The sequence below is a fragment of the Notamacropus eugenii genome, chromosome 2, assembly GCF_028372415.1.
Source record: "Notamacropus eugenii isolate mMacEug1 chromosome 2, mMacEug1.pri_v2, whole genome shotgun sequence".
Classification (NCBI taxonomy): domain Eukaryota; kingdom Metazoa; phylum Chordata; class Mammalia; order Diprotodontia; family Macropodidae; genus Notamacropus; species Notamacropus eugenii.
Window position 1 is genome coordinate 416901579 of NC_092873.1, and position 24524 is coordinate 416926102.

The 24524-nt window shown below is 37.4% G+C and overlaps 2 protein-coding genes across 6 annotated transcripts in view; both read left to right on the forward strand.

The window, feature by feature from the left end:
• The window catches only part of BPNT1 (3'(2'), 5'-bisphosphate nucleotidase 1), a 42344-nt gene that overhangs the window by 7084 nt on the left and 10736 nt on the right, over nucleotides 1–24524 (forward strand). For 3 of the 5 annotated variants that reach the window (XM_072647806.1, XM_072647805.1, XM_072647804.1), the window contains 6 exons: nucleotides 2415–2519; nucleotides 10480–10587; nucleotides 13514–13562; nucleotides 17780–17871; nucleotides 21931–22128; nucleotides 22876–22981. In XM_072647806.1, the coding sequence (XP_072503907.1) occupies nucleotides 2415–2519; nucleotides 10480–10587; nucleotides 13514–13562; nucleotides 17780–17871; nucleotides 21931–22128; nucleotides 22876–22981 (658 nt within the window). The remainder of the gene's footprint in view (nucleotides 1–2414; nucleotides 2520–10479; nucleotides 10588–13513; nucleotides 13563–17779; nucleotides 17872–21930; nucleotides 22129–22875; nucleotides 22982–24524) is intronic. The other 2 variants (XM_072647807.1, XM_072647808.1) reach the window with 1 other exon arrangement.
• On the forward strand, nucleotides 3285–4953 carry COMMD5 (COMM domain containing 5). Its single transcript, XM_072647809.1, has one exon. It carries the CDS (start codon nucleotides 3377–3379, stop codon nucleotides 4073–4075), a length of 699 nt encoding a protein of 232 aa, XP_072503910.1. The 5' UTR covers nucleotides 3285–3376; the 3' UTR covers nucleotides 4076–4953.

Here is a 24524-nt window from a genome sequence, read left to right on the forward strand (position 1 = left end):
AGGGAAAAAGATATCACTGAGAGCAATGCAGAAACAAAAAAAATCTTTACAAATCCCTGTGTTCTGTTCTAAAAAATGAATTGAAGTTAAAAATGTAAAGCATTTAACATCACTTACTTTTAAAATTAAAAATAAGAAGCCAGACTTTTAAGAGTGCATGAAAATAAGGCTTAAGTTGAATGGGAATGGAATTTCCAATGGCAGTTAGTTGGAGGAAATAATCAAGAAATATTATTCAACTTGGTACTTTTGAAGTTTGGACACAAAAGGCTTTATTCCAGTGATTTAAAGGGTATGTACCATGTTCTATGTGTGTCTTCCTGCTTATTGTAGTCACCAATTACTGCAAAAGCAAGGTAGTCTCCCTGCTAGAAGAGACAAAAAACAAAAGGATTTGAAAATCAACCTTTTGTGATCAAAGTTAGTAGAGAGGAAAGAAGAAATATTTCAAGGAGGAGGCAGAAAATAAAAGATTACACACAAAGAGGACAATTGATACTAGTGTATTTATCAGAGGCTGATAAATAAGAAAATATAACACAAAAAGAAGAGAGGTAAGGAGGAAAGAGAAGAGAGAAGAAATGGAACCATGTGAAGTATACTCTAGGTATAACATTCAGTGTGCAGCGGGTGATTTAGAACCTATTGAAGAAGGTAACAGATACTTATGAAGTACTGCTATGTACCAGGCAGGCACTGTGCTAAGTGCTGGTGATACAAGGCTGATGATAATGAGGGAGATCACATGCACATAAGTATGTGCACATATGATAAGTGCATGTATGTAGATATTCATATTTTCATATTTCTCTTTATTGTGTGTTATATGTGTTTATGGAGAGAGAAAGAGAGGAAAAGAGGGAGGGAGGGAGAGTGAATTACAAAATAGAAGGAAATCTCAGAGGTAAGAGGAGTCAGGGGAGGGGTTGTCTGGGAAAGGATGCTGTGTAAAGTAGAATTTGTAGGATTCAAACTGAATCTTGAAGGAAGCCAGGGATCCTACAAGTCAGAGGTGAGTAACGAAAGATTCCAGTCATTGTGTCCAGTGAAAAGACATTTGAAAAATGTCTGTGTATGTGTGAGGAACTGTACATAGTTGGATTATAGCGTGTATAGGGAAAAAAGGGTTAATGAGGTGGGGAACCTTTGACCTCAAGGACACTTCTGGCCCTCTAGGTCCTCAAGTATGACCCTTTGATGGAATCTGTTTGGGTGGTAGAGGAATGGGAAGGCTGGAAGGGACCAGTCATGAAGGACTTTAAATATCAGATAGGGGATTTTCTGTTTGATCCAGGAGGTAGTAAGGAACCACTGGCGTTTATTGACTAGAGAGGAGTGGCATGGTGAAACTTGCACTTGGAAAAAAAATCACTTTGACCACTGAATGATGGGTGGATAAGAGTGGGGAGAAAACCTGAAACAGGAAGACTAGTTAGCAAGCTGTTGCAGGAATCTGGGCATGAGTCTGTAAGGCCTGTACAAGGGCAGTAGCTGTGTGAGTGGAGAGAAGGCAACACATATGAGAGATGTTAAGGTAAAACAAGAAAATCTGACAACAGAATAATTGTAAAAAGTATAAAGGAAAATCATAAGAAGAAGGGGAGGGGGCAAGGGGCACCCTCTGGTAGAAGACAAAGATCCAGCAAAGAAGAATCAAAAGTCACATGAGAACTAGTAGGAGTCAGTGTCAGGTAAGGGTATTCAGGAGGAGAAGGAAGGAGGGTATCACCACTCCTTTTGATCCAAGTTCTTGCCCCCTCACCCTGAACCGTCAAGACTCTGAAAGGATTCCACCCTTGGGTCATAATATCATTGACTTTGAAAATCTCTCTCAGATTTTCACTTAATTATTAACAAGTGTCCACCCGGTCATACTCACACATCCTGGTGATTCTGCACTCCTGCAGATCATCATCCATACTCTGCGTCATGTCCTCTACTACCTGATCCCGTGGCTTGTTCCCATCTCTTGCAAGCTGGAGATACAGTTTAGAAAAAAAACACTCCCTGCCCTCAAGGAGCTCACTATCTAATGGGGGAAGTTAGTTACACAAAAGGGGGCGGAAAAGGGGAGGGATACACTGGAGAGTAGAGTAGGCTTCCCTGTGGGTACTAGGATTCCCATCACTAGAAAGTTCAAGTCAGCATTGGTTGGCCACCAGGAATATTGTAGAAGGGATTTCAGTATTGGGAGGAGATATTTGACTAGATGACGTCTAAGTTCCCAAGATGTTTTGAATCCTACTATGAAACTAAGGGCGGGAGAACTGGGGATGGTCCAAGTAGAGAGAAACTATGGGAATTTGTAGGGCTGTTTCAAAGACAGAAACCGCACACACTGCTGCAAGATGTGGACTAAAGACTGCTCAGAGCGGAGGTCACTGTTTCACAATAATCTTCATCCTTTTTTGTAGACATCCTCCATAGATCTACAAACCAAAGCTGACCGACTGGTGCAGATGAGTATATGTTCTTCCCTGGCACAGAAATTCCCCAAACTGACAATCATAGGAGAAGAGGTACAAGTGCTCTGATGACAAAATTTGCCTTCTCTTTGTTGATTTTAGGTTTCATGACTATAATTTGCAAATTTAACTATAGTACTTAGTAAGTAGGTGCCTTGGATGCACTTTGCTTGAAGGCAGTTCTGCCAGCGCTTGCCTTTCTTACAAAACCATTTTCCAGAACAAACTCATGCATTACCTTCCTCTCATGTTTTATTTAAATAACACTGAGAATACATTACAATTTTACAGCCACGAACAAATCTTAAAAACTTAATGACGTATGGCTACTTTATCTAAATAACCCAAAAGTGTACCAGCAGCCATCGTGAGACTGTTGCCGTGCTGGGGGATTTGTTTTACGGCGCAAGTGTTCCAACCTGGGCGGGGTGCTGGGGGGCCAGGAGTCAGAAGCGCGGACTGCGGGGTGACCCCGAGCCACTCCCTAAAACAGGAATGACAACCCCGCCCGGCTGCGGTGCGGATCGAGAGAGGGCTGTGGGGCGCGGGGCGCAGCTGGCGTACGCGGGCACTGTCGTTATTCTTCAGAGATTAGTCAGGCCCGCTTTTCTGCAGAGAAGAGGCATCAGGAAAACCAGCACTGTGATTTTATAAGCCACAGAGCTCTTCATTTGCCAAGAGCCCGAACAAGGTTTTCACGTGCACCAGCGTGTCCGAGGACACGTGACGGGCGGGACTGCCTGCGCTCTGCCCTCCGCCCGCCAGGGGGCTGCAGTCTGGGCGCCCCCTCCCCCGCCTCGGGAGAGCTGCATCCGGGGCTTCCGGACGCGGCACGCCCCCGTCCCTCTCTTCCCGCCTCGGTACACCACTTCCCGGCCTAGAGAGCCCCGCTCCTTCCACCGCTGGCGGCCATGTCAGCGGCAGGGACGGTTGCCGGGCGCGGCCTGAAAGCGGCGGCTCCCTACCTGCCCCCAGCCGGGGACGGGCAGGGCAGCCGGGGGAGCTTCCTAGGCTCCCGGCCGCCGGCCGCGGTGGAGGCCATGGCCCGGCAGTTGCGGGGCCTGGACAAGGACTTGTTCCGGCAACTGCTGAAGGTGGTGGTGAGCGCCCTGCAGGGTCAGGACTGCCGGGAGGCCACGCGGCGGCTCGTGGACTCGACGCCGCTGTCCGAGGCGCAGCTCGGCGTCTTCTCGGCGGGCATGTACGCGCTGCTGCGGGAGGCCCTGCGGCTGCCGCCGGCCGCCCTCAAGCCCGACGTGTTCCGGGAAGACCTCCGGCAGCTCCAGGTGCCCGAAGAGTTTGTGGCGGACTTCGCCAGCGTGGTCTTCGGCGGCCGGCGGCCCGAGCTGGGCGGCGGGGCGGGCGAGCGGGGCTCCGGGCGGCCCACGCTGGAGGCCTTCAGGTGGAGGGTGGACGTGGCCATCTCCACCAGCTCGCTGGCGCGCTCCCTGCAGCCGTCCGTGCTGATGCAGCTGAAGCTCTCGGACGGCCGGGCGCACCGCTTCGAGGTGCCCGTGGCCAAGTTTCAAGAGCTGAGGTACAACGTTGCCTTGATCCTGAAGGAAATGAATGAGCTAGAGAAGAGGTGCCTCCTTCGGCTGCAGGACTGAGGCCGCCCGCCTGCCTGGGCGGGAAGTTCGGCCGCGCCCGCGGGGCCTCCTCCGGAATAAAGGCGGACACGGCGCGGGGATCATTTCTGCCTGGACTGGGAACGTGTTTGAATTAAAATGTTGGCCGGGAAAAACAGCCTTCAGTTAGGAGTTTTTACCAAAACCGTTTGCGTTTGAAATCAGTTTTGTATGATTCGTAAGCTAAAGCTTAGCACTGTAAGAAAGAGATGCGCCTTCACCAGACCGATGTGTCCGCTCTTCTTGTTCCGATGAAGGTCCAGTGTGTCACAATTGTCTTTTGTAAATGGGTTCCTTTCTAATCATATTTAGAAACATGTATGTATACCTTTAAAATAAGAATTGCTTTTGAATACTGGTTAACTGATAAGTATGCCCTTGTGCTTCATTTTCAGGGCAGTTACTTTAAAAATTGGGAAACATCAAAATAATTTGTAAATTTATAGCTCAAAATTTTTCGAAAGTATAGATTTCCATCTCTTTCTTGCTCAGCTTATTATCTTGCATCGATTCATTTAGGCATCAAAGTTTTTTAAAGTATTCCACCAAATAGGAAAGCTTCAGGAGAAAAAAAATTATAAGATCAATTTGTTTCATCTTTATTATTCTAAAACTCCTCTCTGCAAAGAAAAGAAATTGACATTTATTTCTTTTAGATCAGAGTTTCACAATACTATAGAACGAAGGTCCTCAAACTTTTTTGATTCCAGAACTCCTTTACACTTAAAATTTTTGAAGACTTGCATAGAGTTTTTGTTAATATGAATTGTATCTATCGATATTTATGGTATTTTAAATTAAAACCTATAAAATGTTTAAAAATCTCACTAAACAATAAAATTATTGCATGTTTACGCAAATAACTTTTTCACCAAAAAATAGCTTTTCCAAAACAAAAAAAATTAAGTGAAAAATGGTATTGTGTTAAGTATTTTTGCCAATCTCTTTAGTGTCTGGTTTAATGCACGACAACTGGAGTTTCATCTGCTTCTGCGTTCAGTTTATTGTGATATGTTGTTTTAGTTGGAAGTATGTGAAAAAAAAATCTGCCCTTACACAGATGTGTAGTTGGAAAAGAGGAGTGTTTTAATAGGTAAAAATATCTTACTATTATTGTGAATATAGTTTTAATTAAGTGGACTCCTTGAAAGGGTTTCAGTGATCCTCACTGAGAACGACTGCTATACAAAATCCTTATATTTAACCCCTAAATGTTCTTGTAATTTTTAAAAGAACCTCTTTTTTTAGAACTGTTAAGAGTCTTTTTACTCTTGTAACTTGAAAAGTGAGCTATACCATCACATTTCTCAATATAAGTGATTATGAAACATGGAATAAGTTCTGACTACATGAGGACATCTTTAACTTTTACTTGTAGACTGGTGCAATGGGAAGAGCCTGTAATTTGCTGTGGTAGGAAATTAATTTGATTTTTGGCCCTGCCACTTAATACTTGGCAGGAGTGTTGTATTAGATCACCGCTCAAGACCTTTTTTGCTTTAAGTATATCTACATATGACTTGTTATATCCGAACATAACGAGAGCTCCATTGGCGTAGAGTACAGTACATTATTCCACATTATATCACTTTTCTTAAAAAATCCATCAGTTGAAAAATTTTTCCTTTATGTGGCATTTTTATCAGTAGGTTTGCAGAATAACTAATTATCCCTAGCATTGTCTTCACCAATACATTAAACATAGATAATACATCCTTAATTATGCATATTGTTTCATCCACCTGAAATAGAAAATTGATTTGTTTCTCATTTTATTACTGAAGTGTTTAGACATGAGAAATTTGTTTCTACTCATCACATGCAATCAGTGTTCAAAAGATGAAACAGTCTTTTGGAGGAGCTTAATAGTCTTAACAGGAGACAAGTATGTATGTAGTGAATATAAAGAAACCAAGTACTTACATCTAAAGTAGTTTGGGATTGAAGGAACTGGCATTTGTGAAAATCTGGAAGGGCATCAGTAGGTGACACAATAGTTCCCTGGGCCTGTAGACTGGAAGACCTGAGTTTAAATCCTGTCTCGGGTAGTGCCCCAGGGCAAGTCACTTAACCTTTCTATGCCTCAGTTTCTTCATCTGTAAAATAGGGATGATAATAGCATCTGTATCACAGTTCTTCTGAATCTCAAATGAGAATATTTGTAAAGCACTTAGTATGGTGGCTGCTATATAGTAGATGTTTCTTTTTTTGTATGTGTACATATATTTACATATATACCTATGTAAACATACATAGATCAGATATATCCCACAAATTTCTTTAAAAATAACATTTTTGCTATAAAATTAAATGAAAATTTTAACTTACATATTTCCAATAAAATGAGACAGAAGTTGCTAAAAGACAGATTCTACACACATTTACACGTTGCATTTCATTTAATTATTTCAACTGACCAAAAAAATGACTTGCCATACCAGAGGTTATTCTGGTAGCAGCAGTAGTTACCACTGCTAATTTATTCTTTTTTTTATCAACCCTAATTTAGCTCAGGGGTTCCCCAGTCTTGTTCTGTGACATTGACCTTTTAAAAGTATCACAAAGGAGCATTCCACCTGCTATCTTTTAGAAAGGCTCTTATGAGAGTGATATAAAAATGTTCCTGAGTAAAGGAAATTTTCCTAGAAAGGAATCACAGCAGGGTAGACATGAGTGGTCTCGTTAATAACTTGCTAATATTTCTTTTTATTTTTAAAAATATTTTGTTTTTATTCTTTTTGTAAAAGATTTTGAGTTCCAGATTTTTTCCCTCCCTGCCATACATCCCTCAACCACTGAGAAGGAAAGCAATATATCAGTTATGCTTGTAGAATTGCGCAAAATATATTTCCGTATTAGCCATATTGCAAGAGAAAACTACTTCAGTTTGAGAGTTCATCATTTCTTTTTCTAGAGGTGGAAAGCATTTCTCATCATGAGTTCTTTGGAATAGTCTTGGGTCATTGTATTGATCAGAATGGCAAAGTCACAGTTAAATCATCGCTGCAATATTGCTGTTACTTTGTATAGTGATCTGGTTCTGCTCACTTCGCATTAGTTCATATAGATCTTGCCATGTTTTTTCTGAAACCTTACACCCTGTTATTTCTCTTTTTTTCCACTTAATAGTGTTTTATTTTTTTCCAATTACATGTTAAAGATAGTTTTCAACATTCAGTTTTGTAAGATTTTTGAGTTCCAAATTTTTCTCCCTTCCCTCTGATATAGGTTATACATGTACAGTCATGTTAAACATTTCTACGTTAGTCATATTGTGAAAGAAGAATCAGAAGAAAAGGGAAGAACCATGGCATCAGTGTTATATTTTGAAGGAAGGGATTTTGTGGATACAGAAGTTTCAAGAGTATGTTCCAGGCACAAGGGGCAACAAATAGACTACAAATGAAGTCAGATTTGTTTTGTGCATAATTTCAGTTTCATTCAAATCAATAGCATCAAATGATACCAAATTTCTAATGTTTTTTTACTTTTAGCAATGACATACAGTGTGGTCATAGATAAAAGTTTTGAAACATTTTTCCTTACTAGAATGTAATTTTTTCTGGAAAAATCTTCTTATCTTGCTGAAATATTCACCTGTACTTCAAAGTTATTTTAACTAATTAGGTTTCATATTATTTGAAGCTAAAGTATTAGTTATGCAAACCCAGTGGTCTTTCCATCAGTAATAGTTCTTGTGAATCTTTATGCTAAATACAATGAATCATATATTCAAAATTAGGACTTTTTGCTTTTCCCCCTTCATTTCTTAATTTAAATTTACTTAAGCTACCTCCTTTTTCTTTACTAAATTTTCTGCTATTTTTATGGATTTTGCTTCAAAACAGTTGTTTTCCACCATGAAAGGATGTTTTATTTGTACAAAAATTAGAAACAGCAAAAAATGTAAAACACTTAAAATTTGTTGCAAATTTCAAATCATTCAAATATACTAACAATCCTTAAATTTTTTCAGTTTTTAATTGCAGAATTATTTGGAAACCAACTTATATCTTAGTTAAAACAATGTTAAAATATAATAGATGTTATAGTACTTTTAATTTGCACAAAAGATGGTTTAATTTCAAATTTAAACAGATACTCAAATACCACTAGCAGCTTGTAATGGTGACAGATTATACTTAGGTCAATCTTCAATACCAACTCACTTTTTGCATGGTATATTAAACAATTACTACTTTTCATTCATTTGCCAGTTGGAGAATATTTTCTGTAATATTCTTTCTTTTCTTGAGTTTGATTTGAATTTTTTTGATTTTTAAAAGTATTATTTGTATGGTAGTTATATTAAAAAAAATTAAATTTGACCAATGCTTCACCCCTGCACCTAGGTCTTGCATCACCATAGAGAGGCATATCTCCATGGTTTGAAAAACTTTACACTTAGGGATAGTATATATTAAAGTATCATATATTTAGAAATGAAGCATCCTCAGCCCAACCCTCTTATTTTGCAGATGATGAAACTGATCCAGACACGTTTAGTGACTTACCTAAGGTCATATAGGTAGTAAGTAGCAAGAAATAGGACTTGAACTCAGGCTCTCTGGCTCCAAATCTATCACTCTTTAAACTCATCATACATGCTTCTAATTTATAGGAAAAGTATGGTATTATGAAGTACTTCGTTTATTTAAATTCTATCATGGAAGTATCCCTTGACTGAGGCCACAGGAACTGGCAACCTGTACCACTCTCCACTTTATCCTGCTACGTGGTCTTATCTATCTTCAATGATAGAGGTGCCTACCCCTGAAGGGAATTATACTGCAATATTTCTTGATTTGATAATAACCCTCCACCATTGCTATTCCTCTAACAAATTTACTTTTAGGTCTTGTGTAAGGTTTTCCCAGAAAGTAGGGAGAGAGAGAAAGGAAAGAATTTTGTCAAAGAAAAAAATACTGTATGTTACACGCACAAACTTCAGAAATAATTTTCATTAATTTAGCTATTTTATATTCAAGCCACATTATTGAGGGAGAAATGTCCAAAATGCTAGAATCCTGTAGGCTCTCAAGCACCTTCCAACACATTTTGAAATAACATAGGATTTTTGAACAGGGACATTTCACAATATGATGAAGCAGTCACATAGTTCAGGGTTAATATTTTGTTTCATCAAATAGAGTAATAATTACTTTTGGTCATTGTCCTTGAAGAATCAGTTTCCCAAGCCCACTTAATTCTTCCTTGTCTGGTCCCTTCAAGGCTTCTTTTCAGCTTGTCAAAAATGAACTCAAGGATTTTTAATCTGATGATTACCCTATTTTGGTTAAGTTGAATCACTTAAGGGCTCTTGCCCTGTCTATAGCCTTATCAACCACCTTTATCATAGAAGTCATCTTCTAATTGCCTATCTATGTTGATCAGTCCTTTTCAGTCTTGTCTGACTCTTTGTGACCCCATTTGGGATTTTCTTGACCGAGATACTGATACCTTCTCCAGCCCTTTTAACAGATGAAGAACTAAGGGAAATGGTTAAGTGACTTGCCCAAGGTCACACAGCTAATAAGTGCCAGATTTGAACTCAGGAAGATGAGTCTTCAAGATTCCAGCGAGCACTCTATCCACTGTGCCACCTAACTGACCTACATATCATGCTATATCCTCCCAATAGAACCTAAGCTTCATTTAAAGAGCAGGAACTATTTAACTTTTGTTTTTGTAATCCCAGTACCTAGCACGGTGCTTTTCATATAATAGGTGTTTGATATTTGTTGGTTTGGATCAGACAGTAGAAAGGTTAGAATATCTAGCCATAGATCTGTTTATATTGGCTTTGGGAAGTTTACATTTTTTTTTTCTTAATTTCTTTTTCTAAAGATTTCACTTAAACAACTGGAGGTAACTGGGTGAAGGAGTCAGGAAGACCTGAGTTCAGATATGGCCTCAGACGCTAGCTGTATGACCAATTGGCAAGTCACTTAACCTTGTCTGTCTTAGTTTCCTGGATGGTAAAATGCGAATAATAATAGCACCTATTTCAGAAGGTTGTTGTGAGGCTTAAATGAATTACATTTGTAAAGCATCTAGCATAGTGCCTAGTATATAGTATTCATGTAATCACTGCTTCTTTCCTCCTTCCCTCCTTCCCTTTCTCCCCTCCCTCCTTTACTTTCCTTTTTCCCTCCCTTCTTCCTTCCCTCTCTTTCCATATTTGAGAGAATTAAATTGGCACATTTTAAACTGCTATAATGAATCAGATGTTCCTCATTTATTATAATCCCAGGCTTGTTTGTTTTGGAGTAATCCATGCTCTGGGTAGAAGTATTGAAACCTATGAAACTGTATTCCCAGTGCTGTTGATGTGTAGTAGTTTCTGTACAATGATGTTCTTTTCCAATGCTCTTTTCTTCATTTAGGATCTTCCCGTTCAAGAAGTAGACCAAGAGCTGATTGAAGATGGTCAATGGGAGGAAATTCTGAAGAAACCGTGTCCCTCACAGTACAGTGCTATCAAAGAGGAAGATGTAAGATTAACATTTATGATTAATTCAATTTTAAACCAGAGTTTGTCTTCCAAGAAAAACATTAAAATAAGGTAACGTTGTAGGTTTTAATAATATATAACCATGTTTACATGTGTGTTGCTATTTTTAAAAAATTGTTTATTGAACATTCATGAAAAATAACAGTAGTGGAAACTAAATTCCTTAAGACCCAAGAAGGGAAAATCAAAAGAAATTTGCAGGGGCAGTATTTTTCTATTTTAGTCAGAACTTGGAACTTCATCATTGTTGGGGCAATGATGTGGATCTATGCAAACTGCCTAACTTATAGTCTCAGATAACTGCTTGGCTGTAAGAGTTGAAGTAATTGGTTTACAGTCAGATAGCCAGCATATGTCAGAGGCAGGATGTGAATTTGAGTCTTCCTGACTCGTTGTCTGGCCTTCTCTCCAAATAACATAACAATTTGTCAAGTCCCTGAAGCAGGAATATTTTTGCAAGCAGATAACAGTGCCATTACTTGCTTTTTTGCTTTTGAGCTCTAAAAATGCCTGAAGCCATTTCTTCGTTTAGAGAAATAAGATCACCAAAACAATTTTAACTAACATTGTCCGAAGAGAGGATGAAGCAAAATGACCTTTTATACACAAAAACTATTCTGATGCTTTTGTATTCACTTATGTTAAACCCATGAGCATGGATTAACACTGCCCTTCTTTCTTTCTTCAAATTAAGCCTCTTTATTTATTTATTAAACACATATTCAGCAGTCTTACTACCTAGATAGTTTAGCTCTGTGATATAGAACTCAAATACAAATGGATCCCTGCTGGCCACATATTTACTTAGAAAACCACAAATTAACGTTATTTATATATTTTTATTTATTTTGTTAAACATTTTCCAATTGTATTTAGTCCATTTGCTTTGCAATCTGGCCATACTGGGGAATTTTGTGAATCATAAAGGGCCCTGAATTTGACGTTTTTGTTGTTGGATATACAGTGGTATGGTCCCCAGCCTCAGATAAACTATATCCTTTTTTTAAAAAAATCTCTCTCCTTCTATCACTACTGGTAATAATTTACAATTTTCATTGTCCACAATTGAATTTTTAAACTTTGGGGGAGAAACAGTGATTTTGATTTATTGCTAACTTTATGAGCCATTCATTTTTCTGCTGTATTAAAAGATATGGAGTGGTGGCATAATAAAGTAGGTAGTAACTTAGAGTGAGAAAATCAATAAATAAATCAACAAGCATTTATTAAGTGCCTCTTACAAACTGCTAGGAACTATACTGGGTGCTGGATGCATGAGTACAAAGACTAAAACATCTCTACTCGTATCAAGCTTATATTGTAATGGAGGAGACAACAAGTACGTATAAATGTAGACACCATGGATAAAAAGCGATAACGTATACATTCATGCAAAATAGCTAAACTACCAAGGTAGTTCATCGTAAAGGAAAAAAGAATCTGTGAGATGGCAGTATTGAAACAGTGCATAGACATGTGAAATATACAGTACAAAGACATAGAGACTGGATGTGAATGTTATGTGTGAGAAATAGAGAAAAAGCCAGTTTGACTGGATCACGGAGTGTTGGAGAGTGGGGTTGTAGGGTGTTGCAGAGAGGAGGAGTTGTTGTTGTAGTTGTGTTTGTCCTTCATTCTCGAAGAGGACCATGTCTTCAAGTTGATGACATGACTTGCAGTTGACTGATTTGAGTAGTAGGGGCTGTCATCAGCCTCACTGGAGGAGTAATATACACTGAAACTAGAAAGATAGGACCTCACTTCAAGTTTTGCCTTTGATACATATTTACTGTGTGATGGGCTAATTGCAACCTTTTCGTGTTCCTGCAAACTCTGTAAGACTAAAGTTGCAGACAAACTGCTAATCTGACTCTAGAGGAAGTTTCAATTTTAGGAATTCCCTGCTCTGATGAAACACAGGTCAATATCAAACTGTATGCATATATAGTTACTATATGGTAATGATACTGATTTTTAAAAAAGAAACACATCAGAACTTGTCCATCCATTTAAGTATCGTTCCCATTAAAGTATTCATGTTGGTCTACCATGTACAATGAGGCTGCCATTGCTTGAAATATTTTTGGAGCTTCTATTTTGAAATTGCCTCTCTGTGATCTAGTATATTCTTCTGAATAGAGAGAAATGCCTGCATTTTGAGGAGGAAACATTTTTTTTGAAATATTTGTAAGTTATTGGAACCAAGTCTACTAAATAAGCTATCAAACTTAAGTAGCAAATCAAACAGAAGTAGCAGATTTATGGTTTAAAGTTAAGGTTGAAGTATAAAATAACGAAATTGACTTTCTTGTATGGTTTACAAACTAACTTAGGGTAATTCCTAAAAAGGAATACCAAATATGTTTTGAGTGATGTTTGTTAAAATAAGTATAGTATCCCATGGTAACTTATTTTGAAAAATGATACTCATTTGGCCATAAAATAAGTCTGAGTTTTTAAAAAGACAGACTCATTATTTTACACTCATGGTTTGTACTCTTGAATTTGGTATGTTGTTAGTTTGAAACTGTCAGATTTGTGCTTCAACTGTAAAACTTTTTCTATCCTTATCTTTTTTCCTTAATGCCTTTTAGAGCCTATTTCATATATAACACTGTTCTTGGTGCTCTAATGATTTTGTGGAATTATAGTAAAGCTTTGTTCATTTACTTTTATTCTACAATATATCATAGCAGTATTTTCCAGTGATTCGGTTAGGCTTTCTCTCTGGTGATTACAAGTTATGAGGCCTAGTGAAATTGGTGAGTACTCTTACTTAGCATTTTTATTATCATATCAGAAACAGTATAACCTAATTTCAATGAAGAGGAAAAACAGTTATCTAATTTAATTTTTACTTGAGATTTTATTTCCTGAAACTGAATCTTTTCCTTGCTATTTTTCAGCTTGTTGTATGGGTTGATCCTCTGGATGGCACCAAAGAATACACTGAAGGTCAGCTTCTTATTTGTAGTTCTATATGGCAAAACTAATTTTATCACTTTAATACAAACAAATAACAGAGCCTAATTCCAGGTCCTTCATATGAAAGCCAAGTGTCATAGTTCATATGCCTTTCCTAATACAAACACTGCATCCATGCTTTCCTTGACTGACAAACCTTTCCAGGGCTTCCCAGCCACTCTCAACACTGTATGTTGTTCCTGTAACTTCCTTTCAGATTATATCCCTACTCTGTACCTTTCCTTCCATATTTTGAGGATAGAGTGAATAGAGTGCTGGATATGGGGACAGGAAGACCAGTAAAATCCAATCTACTTTCAGGAGTCTTAAAAACCTCTGATAACTGAGTTCTAATATGTATAAGATATTACATTATATAGACTTGAGTCATTGTTACTATTGTTAATATCCAGACTTTTCTTGAAATATAATTGGGAAATGTTTGAAAAATAAAAAAAAATACAGTATAAATACAACATAGGTAATGTTAATTTGTGGTTTTCCAAGTTAATATGTGGCCCACAATGATTTATTTCTATTTGAGTATGACACCACTAATTTAGAGTATGGTGATAATGAGGGTGAGTCTAGTTCTCTTGTAGACTAATAAAGGAGTTTTGTTTCCTTCCGGAGCTGTATGAAATTTCATACATTTGATCAAGAAAGACTGAGCATAGTTTAGCTTGATCTATATTACCATTACAGAGGTTAAGTCATTGTCTGCTCTCACTGCCTACACAGCTGCAAGGGATTAATTGAGTCTTAGGTTGATGCCTTACATAAGACTAGCTCATGGCTGTTGGACACTGAGCCCCAAATTCTGCCACTTAGTTATGACAACTGCTTCCTTTGTAGTTGGATTTTTCCATTGCTGACCTCTTAGCTGCAGCTAATTGGTAGTGCTAGATAGTTCCCCTGCTGGAGGAATTTGTCTCACTGATTAGATAGATGTTTGAAGACCTGTTTCAGATACTGCCAGTGATAGATCCGGTGGCCATTATTTCCCAGGGCAAAAGAAATCTCAAGCTGATGATTTATTGCATAAGACTAAGTTTAAGAGCCCTGAGAAGGAGACATTACCACCAGTTCCTGGCCCCAGGCTATTCTGTCCTCACTTCTCTTCCTATCTTATCTTTTTTAATACTGGTTATTCAAGAAACACGTCTGCTTTGGAAAAGAAGTACTTGGACTTGTGGAATCCCTCCAACTTCCTTCTTCATAATCTTCCTGCTTCCAGATCTCAGTGGTGTTGGGCTACTATTTCTCAATTTAATTTAAAGAGCATTTACTAAGTGCCTAATCTGTATTAGGCACTCTGCTAGGTGCTGGGAATTCAGAAATGAACAGTATATCCTCGCCTTTGAGGAGCTTCCAGTATGATGGGAGGCATAAAATCTGTACAAAAATAAACCTGTTAAAAGCCACACTATATTAAGTGCAGAGGAAAAACTCAGTAGGTGTTGAAACTCACAGTAAATGAGAAGATAGTAAAAGTTTACCTACCTACAATAGTACTGAAAAAATTGGCAGATGTGATTGCTGAGTCACCATTTAGTAGGCTTGTTTGTGAAGAAGGAAAACAATGGTCACTTTGAACCAATATTTCCAGCAGGAATAGATCATGTTAATTTAGCATTATTTTTTTTTTGATGAGTTTTTTTTTTTTTTTGACTAATAGCCTAATACATCAAAGCAAGGCCACCGAATAGTTTATATTGTAGTAACTAGGTGGTGTACAGGATAGAAAGCTGGGCCTGGAGTGAGGAAGACTCATCTTGAATTCAAATCCCCTCTCAGACACTTACTAACTGTGTGATCCTAGGCAAGTCACTTAACCTTGTTTGCCTCAGTTTCCTCCTCTATAAAATGAGCTGGGGAAGGAAATGGCAAACCACTTTACTGCCGTTCTTTGCCAAGAAAAGTCCAGTTAGGCTCACAAAGAGTCAGATACAACTGAAACGACTGAACATCAAACAACTTTAGATTTTAAATGTAAGGCATTTGATAAAGGCTTCCATATATTCCAAATATGTCTACCATATGTTCATACAGGTAGGTAGATTTGGCATTGGTTTAATGACTGGAATCAAAAAGTGATTAACAGATGTCAGCCAGGGAGGATGTTTCTAGTAGAGTGCTTTAGAGATTGGTCCTTGGCCCCTGTGCTATTTGATGTTGTTAGTCACAGAACTTAGATTCTGTAAAGAGGTAATACATGGATTGACCAGGGCATATCTCTAGCACTTAACACAGTTCATGGCACATAGTAAGTGCTTAGTAAATAAATGCTTGTTGACTGACTGATTTGACAATGTATAGAGAGACTAGTACCTCCCTTATCATCACTGTCTAGATCTTTATCCTCTAGCAGATGCTCAAGAAAAATTCTTGATATAGGATTATTAGACCGATGGCAACTCAGGTATCTCATGAATTGAGAAAATTGTGCTAGACAGGAATACATGAGAACTTTATGATCTCAGATAAGGGCATTCTTTTTCTGGTCTCCATACAGACCTTAGCTCTGATGCCCAAGGAAAGCCTTCAGAAGGAAAGGTGGTCTACCAAGAGTAGATTAAGAAAGACATTGATGAATAGGAGTGGCACCAGTACATAAACAGTCTTAGTCTCATAGAGATCTAAGGATACACTTCTTGCCAGCTGACTATTAGATTCCCACACACTTTGATTTATACATATTTGACTCCAATTTAAATAACATTTCCTATAAAATCCTCTCACAGAATCACAGAAAAGCAGTTTTCTCTAGAGCAGAGTTGAGAAACCTGTGGCTTCAAGGCTATATGTGGCCTTCTAGGTCCTCAGTGGCCTTTTGACTGAGTCCAACTTTTACAGGACAAATCCTGTCATTAAAGGGATTTGTTCTGTGAAATTTGGATTCAGTCAAAGGGCTGCACTTGATGACCTAGAGGACCACATGTGGCCTCGAAGCCACAGGTTCCCCACCCCTGCACTAGAATGTCCTAGAGAAAGGATCCTGTAATCTTTGCTTAGATACTACCTCAGTTGATGGATGTGCCCGCCCTCAATTTCCAATTCTTTGCCACCACAAAAGGAGTTACTATAAATATTTTTGTACAAATAAGTCCTTCTCCCCTTTTTTTTAAAATCTCTTTGGGATACAGATCTAGTAGTGATATTGCTAGATCAAAGGTTATGCACAGTTTGATAGCCTTCAGGGAATAGTTCCCAGTAGTTCTCCAGAATGGTCGTATCAGTTTACAATTCCACCAACAGTACATTAATGTCCCAGTTTTCCCATATCCCCTCCAACATTTATGATCATTTTTCTTTTTTGTTTGGTTAGTTAATCTGATGTGAGGTGATACCTCAGAGTTGTTGTAGTTTGCATTTTTCATTAATGAGTTAGACTATTCATATGATGATAGATAACTTTGATTTCTTTATCTGAAAACTTCCTGTTCATATCCTTTGAAGATTTATCAATTGGGGAATGACTTGTAAAATAAGATAGTTATTGTTGGTTTTGACAGGTTTTGAAGGCCTTCAGCCTTGCCCGAGATACTTGGCACTGGAAAGGTTGTGGACCTTTCTCTTGGGAGCATCAGATCAACAAATAGCAGCCTCAGTACCCACCAGCAAAGTCACCCACTAATCTCCAATACATGTCTCTTATTCCTCTCATTCTTCCTGAATAGCCTCTCCCCGATGCCATTTTTGTCTACATTGCCATGACTTGGAACCACCTTTTCCAAGGAGGATCTAGGGCTCCCCATGGCAGGAACAAGCATATGCACTGTGTGTGGTTCACTGGAAAGACAGCTGAAATTGGAGTCAGGGTTTGAATCCTGGATCTTCTACTTACTACCTGTATCACTTTAAGCAAGTTCTAATCCTCTTTGAACCTCACATAAAATGCAGAGTTTGAATTAGTCTTGACCTGAGCTGTTGACAACACCTCAGATTCTGCAGTGACAAACTATAGCCCTGCTGGCCTGCAACCATCAGCAGCGTTACCTTTGTAGGAAGACAGTACTTCTATAGAGTATATGTTGAGGAAGTACTCTGTGGAAAGTGGAAAAGTTGTGACATTTTCTTTTTATTTATTAATGGAAGTATTGTTTGTAGATAAATTTTAAAGAATTCATATAAAATTGAAGACCACATTAAAAAATCCAAGAAATTAATGGAAAAATAACTAAATGACTTTTATTATGTAAATACAGGTCTCCTGGATAATGTAACAGTCCTTATTGGAATTGCTTATGAAGGAAAAGCAATAGCGGGAGTTATTAACCAGCCTTACTACAACTATCAGGTATAACATGTGAATACAGAAAGATTTAATTTGTTTTGTAGCTGCTTTTGTAAATTTCAGTTGTGGGCATGGAAAGGGACTGTTTGAGACTACGTAGCCCAACCTTTGGCCTTGGTGCTCTTCTTTTTAACTCTTTTATTAATGACTTGGATGAAAAAATTGATAGCTTATTATCTGATAGAAAGCAAGAAGTTAGGAAGGATTTGCTAATACACTAATGACAGATGTTGTCTCTAATATTAGAATATTTGTTCTTGAGGACAGAAATTTTTTGCTTTGTATCCTTAGTGCTTAGCACTGTGTCTGACCCATAGTAATCATTTAATAAATGCCTGTTGACTGACTGACAGAATCATAACCTAAATCAATCTCATCAGGCTGCAACAATGGACCCAATTATAACAAAATGAAATATTCTTTATAAATTCGTGTTGCAGAGTAGAGAATGTGAGAGATGTAACTAGAAAGCCATTCTTTATGAAAAAAAAGATCTTAGGAGATTTTTATCATTCACAATCTTAAGTCACTTGGTCACTCAGCCCTGTGATGTGCTAACCAAAAGTTAGTGCCATCTTTGAGATGCCTTAGTAGAGATATAGGGTCCACAACAAATAACTTGAGAGCCTCAGTGTACTCTACCTGGTCAGAACACATCTGTAATACTATCTTCGGTTTGGGTACCACATTTGAGGAGCAACATTGGCCAACAGAAGTATCAGGAAGCCTGAAAGTCCTAGTGTCATTTTAAGCTATTAAAACCTAAAGCTGGTAAAACTTAAAACTGTACTAAGACTAAGTATATACAGAGGAGGGTTTATAATATGGTGATGGGATTCAGTATTCCAAATAGTCTTCCTGCTTTGCAGTGAAGGAAAGGAAGTAAATTTTCTTAACTTTTGGTTAGACCCATCCTTGTTATTATTATCATCCATTGTCCAGTTTGGAGTGTTTATTGCTGTATTTTTTTTTCTATTTACATTGTAGTAATATTATTCTCCTGATTTTGCTTACTTTACTTTGCATCAGTTCATATGCTCTTTCCATCTTTCTCTGTATTTATCATATTCATTGTTTCTTATAGTGTAATAATGACACCATTTATTTGGCTATTCCCCAGTCAATTAGCATTATTTTGTTTGTAATTCTTTATAACTATAAAAAAAAGTGCTATTATAAATGTTTTAGTATATATGGGACTTTTCTGTTTTTGACCTCTTTGGGGTATATATATGTAACAGTGTAATTAGAGTAACTTTGTTAATCTGCTCACCTCTCTTTTAAAGACAGCTAGAAATGTCTTATTAGAAGTGATATATTAGGGTCAAGGAATAATATGAATCATTTTCTTTTGCATAATATTTAATAACCATTGTTAGATTGACATTTGCTCTGTTTGCTGTTATTATTCCTATCATTTCAGAAGAAAAGAGCATGGTACTGTGGAAACAGTGCTGAATTTAGGTAGATATGGATTCAAATTCCACTTCCAACATTTATTAAATGTGTGATCAAGGACCAGTTGCCTGATCTCTAGCCTCAATTTTTTCATCTATAAAACTGTGATACCTGTAATACCCACCTCACAGAGTTATGTGAGGATCAAATGAGATAATACAGATAAAGCACTTTGCAAAACTTTAAGTGCTGTGTCAACTATAGTAATAATAATGATCTTTTTACAAAGACAGAAGGAGAAAGCCCAGTGTTGTTCCCATCATTCACTATTTCCAGTTGAAGTATAATGTCCTAAAATTGTACATTTCAAATGAAGGAACTGAGAGAAAAGAATCCTGCTAAGACTGAAGGGCAAAACAAGTAACCAAAAGGCCATCATCTTTAATATGCTTAACTTGGAGAAGATATATCGCCCTTTCAAAAAGTACAGCTTTTATTTTACTATACTGTTAGAGACACACTTGACACTAATAAGGTATCAAGGAAAATTTATTGCAGCAGAGTTCAGAGGAATTGAACACTTTAGCCAAAGCAGAGCCCCACCCCAATTTTCAGGAGGAGGAAGTTTTGGACACAGAAGCGAGATTGACTTTATACTGTTAGTTCAGGACAGATCTTCCCATCAGGAGATGGATTGGTCCATTCTCTGTTAGGTCACCATCTTCTCTACATTCCCATTACGTAACCAGCCCTGGTGTGATCCCTTTCCTAAACATGTTTTAACATAGGACCTATGATCAGAAAATGGAGGGATAATTTTATGTGGGGAGTGTCTGCTTACATGCATGAGGTTCATTAAGCAAGCACAGTGAAGTAAAGCCTTCTCCAGGTAACTCTAGGTCATTTTCCCTGGCTAGTTCCAGCTAGCTGTAGATTTGGTTCCTTTATCAAAAACTTTGTAATTTTCTGAAGGCCGCTATCTGTCTCCTGATTGATTGAGTCCTCTTGTGGTCTGCTGGCCTTATTATCTGACTTATTCTCAATGAATTCATCAACTAATCGTAACTTCTGTGGAAATTTAACTTTTGCTATCTCTCACACACACCATTTTAACACATTTCACAAAATTGCAGGATATTTTTTCCTTACTGCCTTTTGTAGTTGATTTTTATTGCTTTTTAGTAGAAGCATATATTTCTTGGAATTATCATAGCAAGGTGCCAGTTCAAATTGTGATACGTTCAAGATCACGTTGTAAAAATCTAAAAACAAATTGGTTCTGATAATTAAAAAGGGTATTTTAATCAGAAATAAAACTATATACATACATATATATGTGTGTATGTATATATGTGGGTGTGTATATATATATATATATATATATATATACATATATATATATACATATATGAAAAGTTTTCTGTAAAGAAGTTTTTACAGAGTTAAAGTGATTTAAAGTTATCATTAATTTTCATCATATCACTTGCAAAGGTTAGAAAAATAAATCCTTACTCACAAAGCAGTGAAAAGAAGTTAAGGGAATATAATAGTGAGGAAAAAATGAAAAATAAAATTGGACTGTTAGCTTTTACTGACAGAAGAGGTACTACAATTAAGTTTTTAACATTGTTGCTACCAGGTAGTGACAATTAATAAAAGAATTTAATTTTTTTCTCTCCCTTTTTTCTTGCCCTCAAGTCTCAATCTATCTGAATCTCAAGTTTTCTCATCTGCAAAATTTGGGCAGTGACTAAATGACCAGTAAGGTTTCTCTGTATTCCAAAACCTATAATCTTGTGATTTTCTCTTGCTTGTACTCAGTGGCCTGAGGTAGTACCACTCACTACTACTCAACTACAAGTACTACTTACTTGATGGTGGCACTCAGGAATAGGGGAGGTTGGTGAGTGCTTAGAAGAAATATAAGTGAGTTTCAGATGCAGAAATATATAACAGTATTTATGGAAAATGAAGCCTCATGGTGAATATACAGTTATGTGGCTCTGTATTAACCTCTTTGTATCTCAATTTCTCGTAAAAAATTAAAATACCATCTTTGTGCTTCACATGAATAATTTTGAGATAAAATTACACAAAGACACTTTAAACTCTTTGAAATCAGTTAGTGTAGCAAAGAATATTTATTAGGCACTTACTATATGCTAGGCACTGGGAATACATAAAGAGGCAAAAGACAATCCTTGCTCCCTCTAGGAGTTCACAATCTAATTTGAAGCTTACATTCTAATGAAAGAAAGATTCAAGTCCAAGGTTATATTATCTTTATCTTTTTACCTAGAAGGTCAGGGAATAAAACTCCAACCTTATCTTCTTGGTAATCTTTCATTGATTGTTTATTCGGCCACAGCTGTTGTTGTATATCCTGTTGTATGTATGTCCTACATAATGCTCATGATATTGAATATCACTTGAGTGATCCTGGGAGTGCAGAGAATAGTTATATCTTTCCTGTCCAGTGCATTTCAAACCATATTGTTTCACAAATAATAGAATAATTCATGTTATCTAAGAGCTATAATAATTCTGTGACAATGTTATATTTTTTCACATATAATAATAACATGACTAAAATAAACATTACACATTTAGCTGGGTTTTTTCTACAGACGTATTACATATTATTGTTTCATTGAATTTGTTTAGGCAGGAGCAGATGCTGTGCTCGGGAGGACAATCTGGGGAGTTTTAGGTTTGGGTGCCTTTGGATTTCAGCTGAATGAAGTGCCTGATGGGAAACATATAATTACCACAACTCGTTCTCATTCCAGCAAGTTGGTAAATGATTGCATTTCTGCTATGAATCCTGATAATGTTCTCAGAGTGGGAGGAGCAGGAAATAAGGTAATAAATTTGATATTTGTCAGAAATAAAAAATTGACGGGAGTTAGAAAATACTGAATTTTTATCATTTTTTCCCCTTTAACTTCTTATTGCACAGAATTAGTAATTTGATGATGTTCAGACTTGTTCATTTTGTATAAATTAATATTAAATGTATGGAAAGAGAACGGAAGTAATAAAATGATGCTACGAAAGTTGGCTTTGAACTATAAAACCAATTCTATATTTAGTTTTTAAATTCTAAATTCAAGCCTACTAAAATTTTTGATTTATTGTTTTTTTCTTGAACTTAGTTTTTCTGAGGTTATCATTCACCTATGTTAGAAATAACCGTTCTAAGCTAGAACGTAGATAAAGTGGCCCAGGTATCCCATAATGTGTCATTAAAGAAAGCTGATAGCAAGTTTTTAAGGTGGTTGTAGGAATCTTTATTGTTGCCTAATTTCAAATTAAAATTAACCTTTGAACATGAATGATCCTGGAAGAAGTAATTGTTGAGGAACTCAATAACATTTTTCTCATATTTGTATGGCTCTTCACATGACTGAACATAGTAAAACTTATTTTACTTTTTAACAAAGTCATAAAACCATCCTACTGATTTTTCTTGTGGTCCTGTAGCCTTCTAAACAGAAGGCATTATTCTCATGTGAGAGTTACATGATTAAACTGGCTGTATATACTTATTGCTTTAGGTAAATAGATCCATGTGCCTAGAGCCTATAACTTTTAAAAAAATCATTACAGATCATTCAACTGATTGAAGGCAAGGCATCTGCTTATGTATTTGCCAGTCCTGGTTGTAAGAAGTGGGATACTTGTGCTCCAGAAGTTATTTTACAAGCTGTAGGAGGTGAGTAAGCAAATTCAGAGACTTTTTGGATAAGGTGGAGGTATTTTAAGATTTTGATATACTCTAGTATCAATAACATCACATGCATTTTATTACTAACTTTTGTTTTTTCATAATTTAAATTTTCCATTGTATCTCAATGCCTACCATGTCCCAGAGATCCTTCCCATAGAAAATAAGTGATTTTAGTAAGAGAAAGAAAAAAAAAGTTCAGCAAAAGTAATAGCCAGCATATGAAAAAAGTCTGATGTTCTTTGTAGTATTTCAAACCCATGATTTCCCACACATTTTAAAGAAGCAGAAGAAGGTACCTTTTCATTCTTATCCTTAGGCCAGACTTGGTAATTATAATTTCTTTTCAGTTTCAGTTGTTACATAATATGTATTATTATTATCAAGACAGAAGTACTACTTCATATAACATCCATTTTTATTTAAACACCATTTGAAAAAAATATTAATTGCATACCTTGTGTTTTAGGCACAAGTCTGCCAAAAACAATTTTATTTAGTGTTAACGTTATTGTCCAGGTTATTCTGTCTTGAAGAGAGACATATCTGAATTAGCATAGTTAGTTCCCCCATGCCTTCCAACAAGACACTCTGCCCCAAGATTTGAGGTAACATTTATGGAAATTTTGAATTTTGAAAGATACTTTAAAGCACAATTTGGGGTTAACATTCCAAAACAATAGTCACTATTCACTTCCTTTGTTGACCACTATTTTGAAATGCTCTCCAGCAATTTTTAAAAAAAGGTTCAGCTTTCTGAGTTGAAGACTGCTGTTAGACAGGTCAGCTAGCTTCAGAAGGTGGGACACAATAATCTTAACAAAACAAGGAGTACAAGGAGGAGCCAAGATGATGGAGTGAAAGCAGGGACTCTTCAGAGTACAAATACCTGTAAAAAATGACTCTAAACAAATTCTAGAGCAGCAGACCTCGCAAAAAGACAGAAGGTCGACAGAAAAGGTCTCTTGCAGTAGGCTGAGAGAGGTGTGCAGTTCAGTGCTAAATGCACCAGCATAGACCAGGGCCCACCAAACCTGTAGCAGGCCTCAGGAATGAATCACTGGCAGCTGTGGGGAGGTTTCCAGACTTCTCAACCCACAAATACCAAAGACAACTTAGAAGGTCAATGGGAAAGGCCTTTCGCACTTGGGTGAGAGAGGGGTATAGTCCAGCCCTGGCCCCAGCACAACCCTGGCCTTAACAAACCAAGAGAGGTCTCGGGAGTGATTGTGTCAGTTGGGGGTGGCAGTGGCAGTGATGGCAGCCACTTCCAAAACTCTCAGCCTACAGATAGTAAGAGGATTGAATTAAGTGGTCACAGGGAGATTACAGGACTCTGTTGTTTTGCCCATACTTGGATCTGGGTCACAGTCTTAGGTGGCAGTCCTGGGGTGAGGGGAAGCACTGGGATAGCAGAGCTTCTATTACCATTGAAGAGGGAACCCTACTCACAATCACTCGCAGACCAGAGCAGAGTAAACACCTCTCCTTAGATCTTACCACCTTGGAAGAACTGAAAATTTACCAATCC

Excerpts from the sequence above, each read along its gene's own strand:
- COMMD5 (XM_072647809.1), top strand. The coding sequence starts at position 3,377 with ATGTCAGCGGCAGGGACGGTTGCCGGGCGCGGCCTGAAAGCGGCGGCT.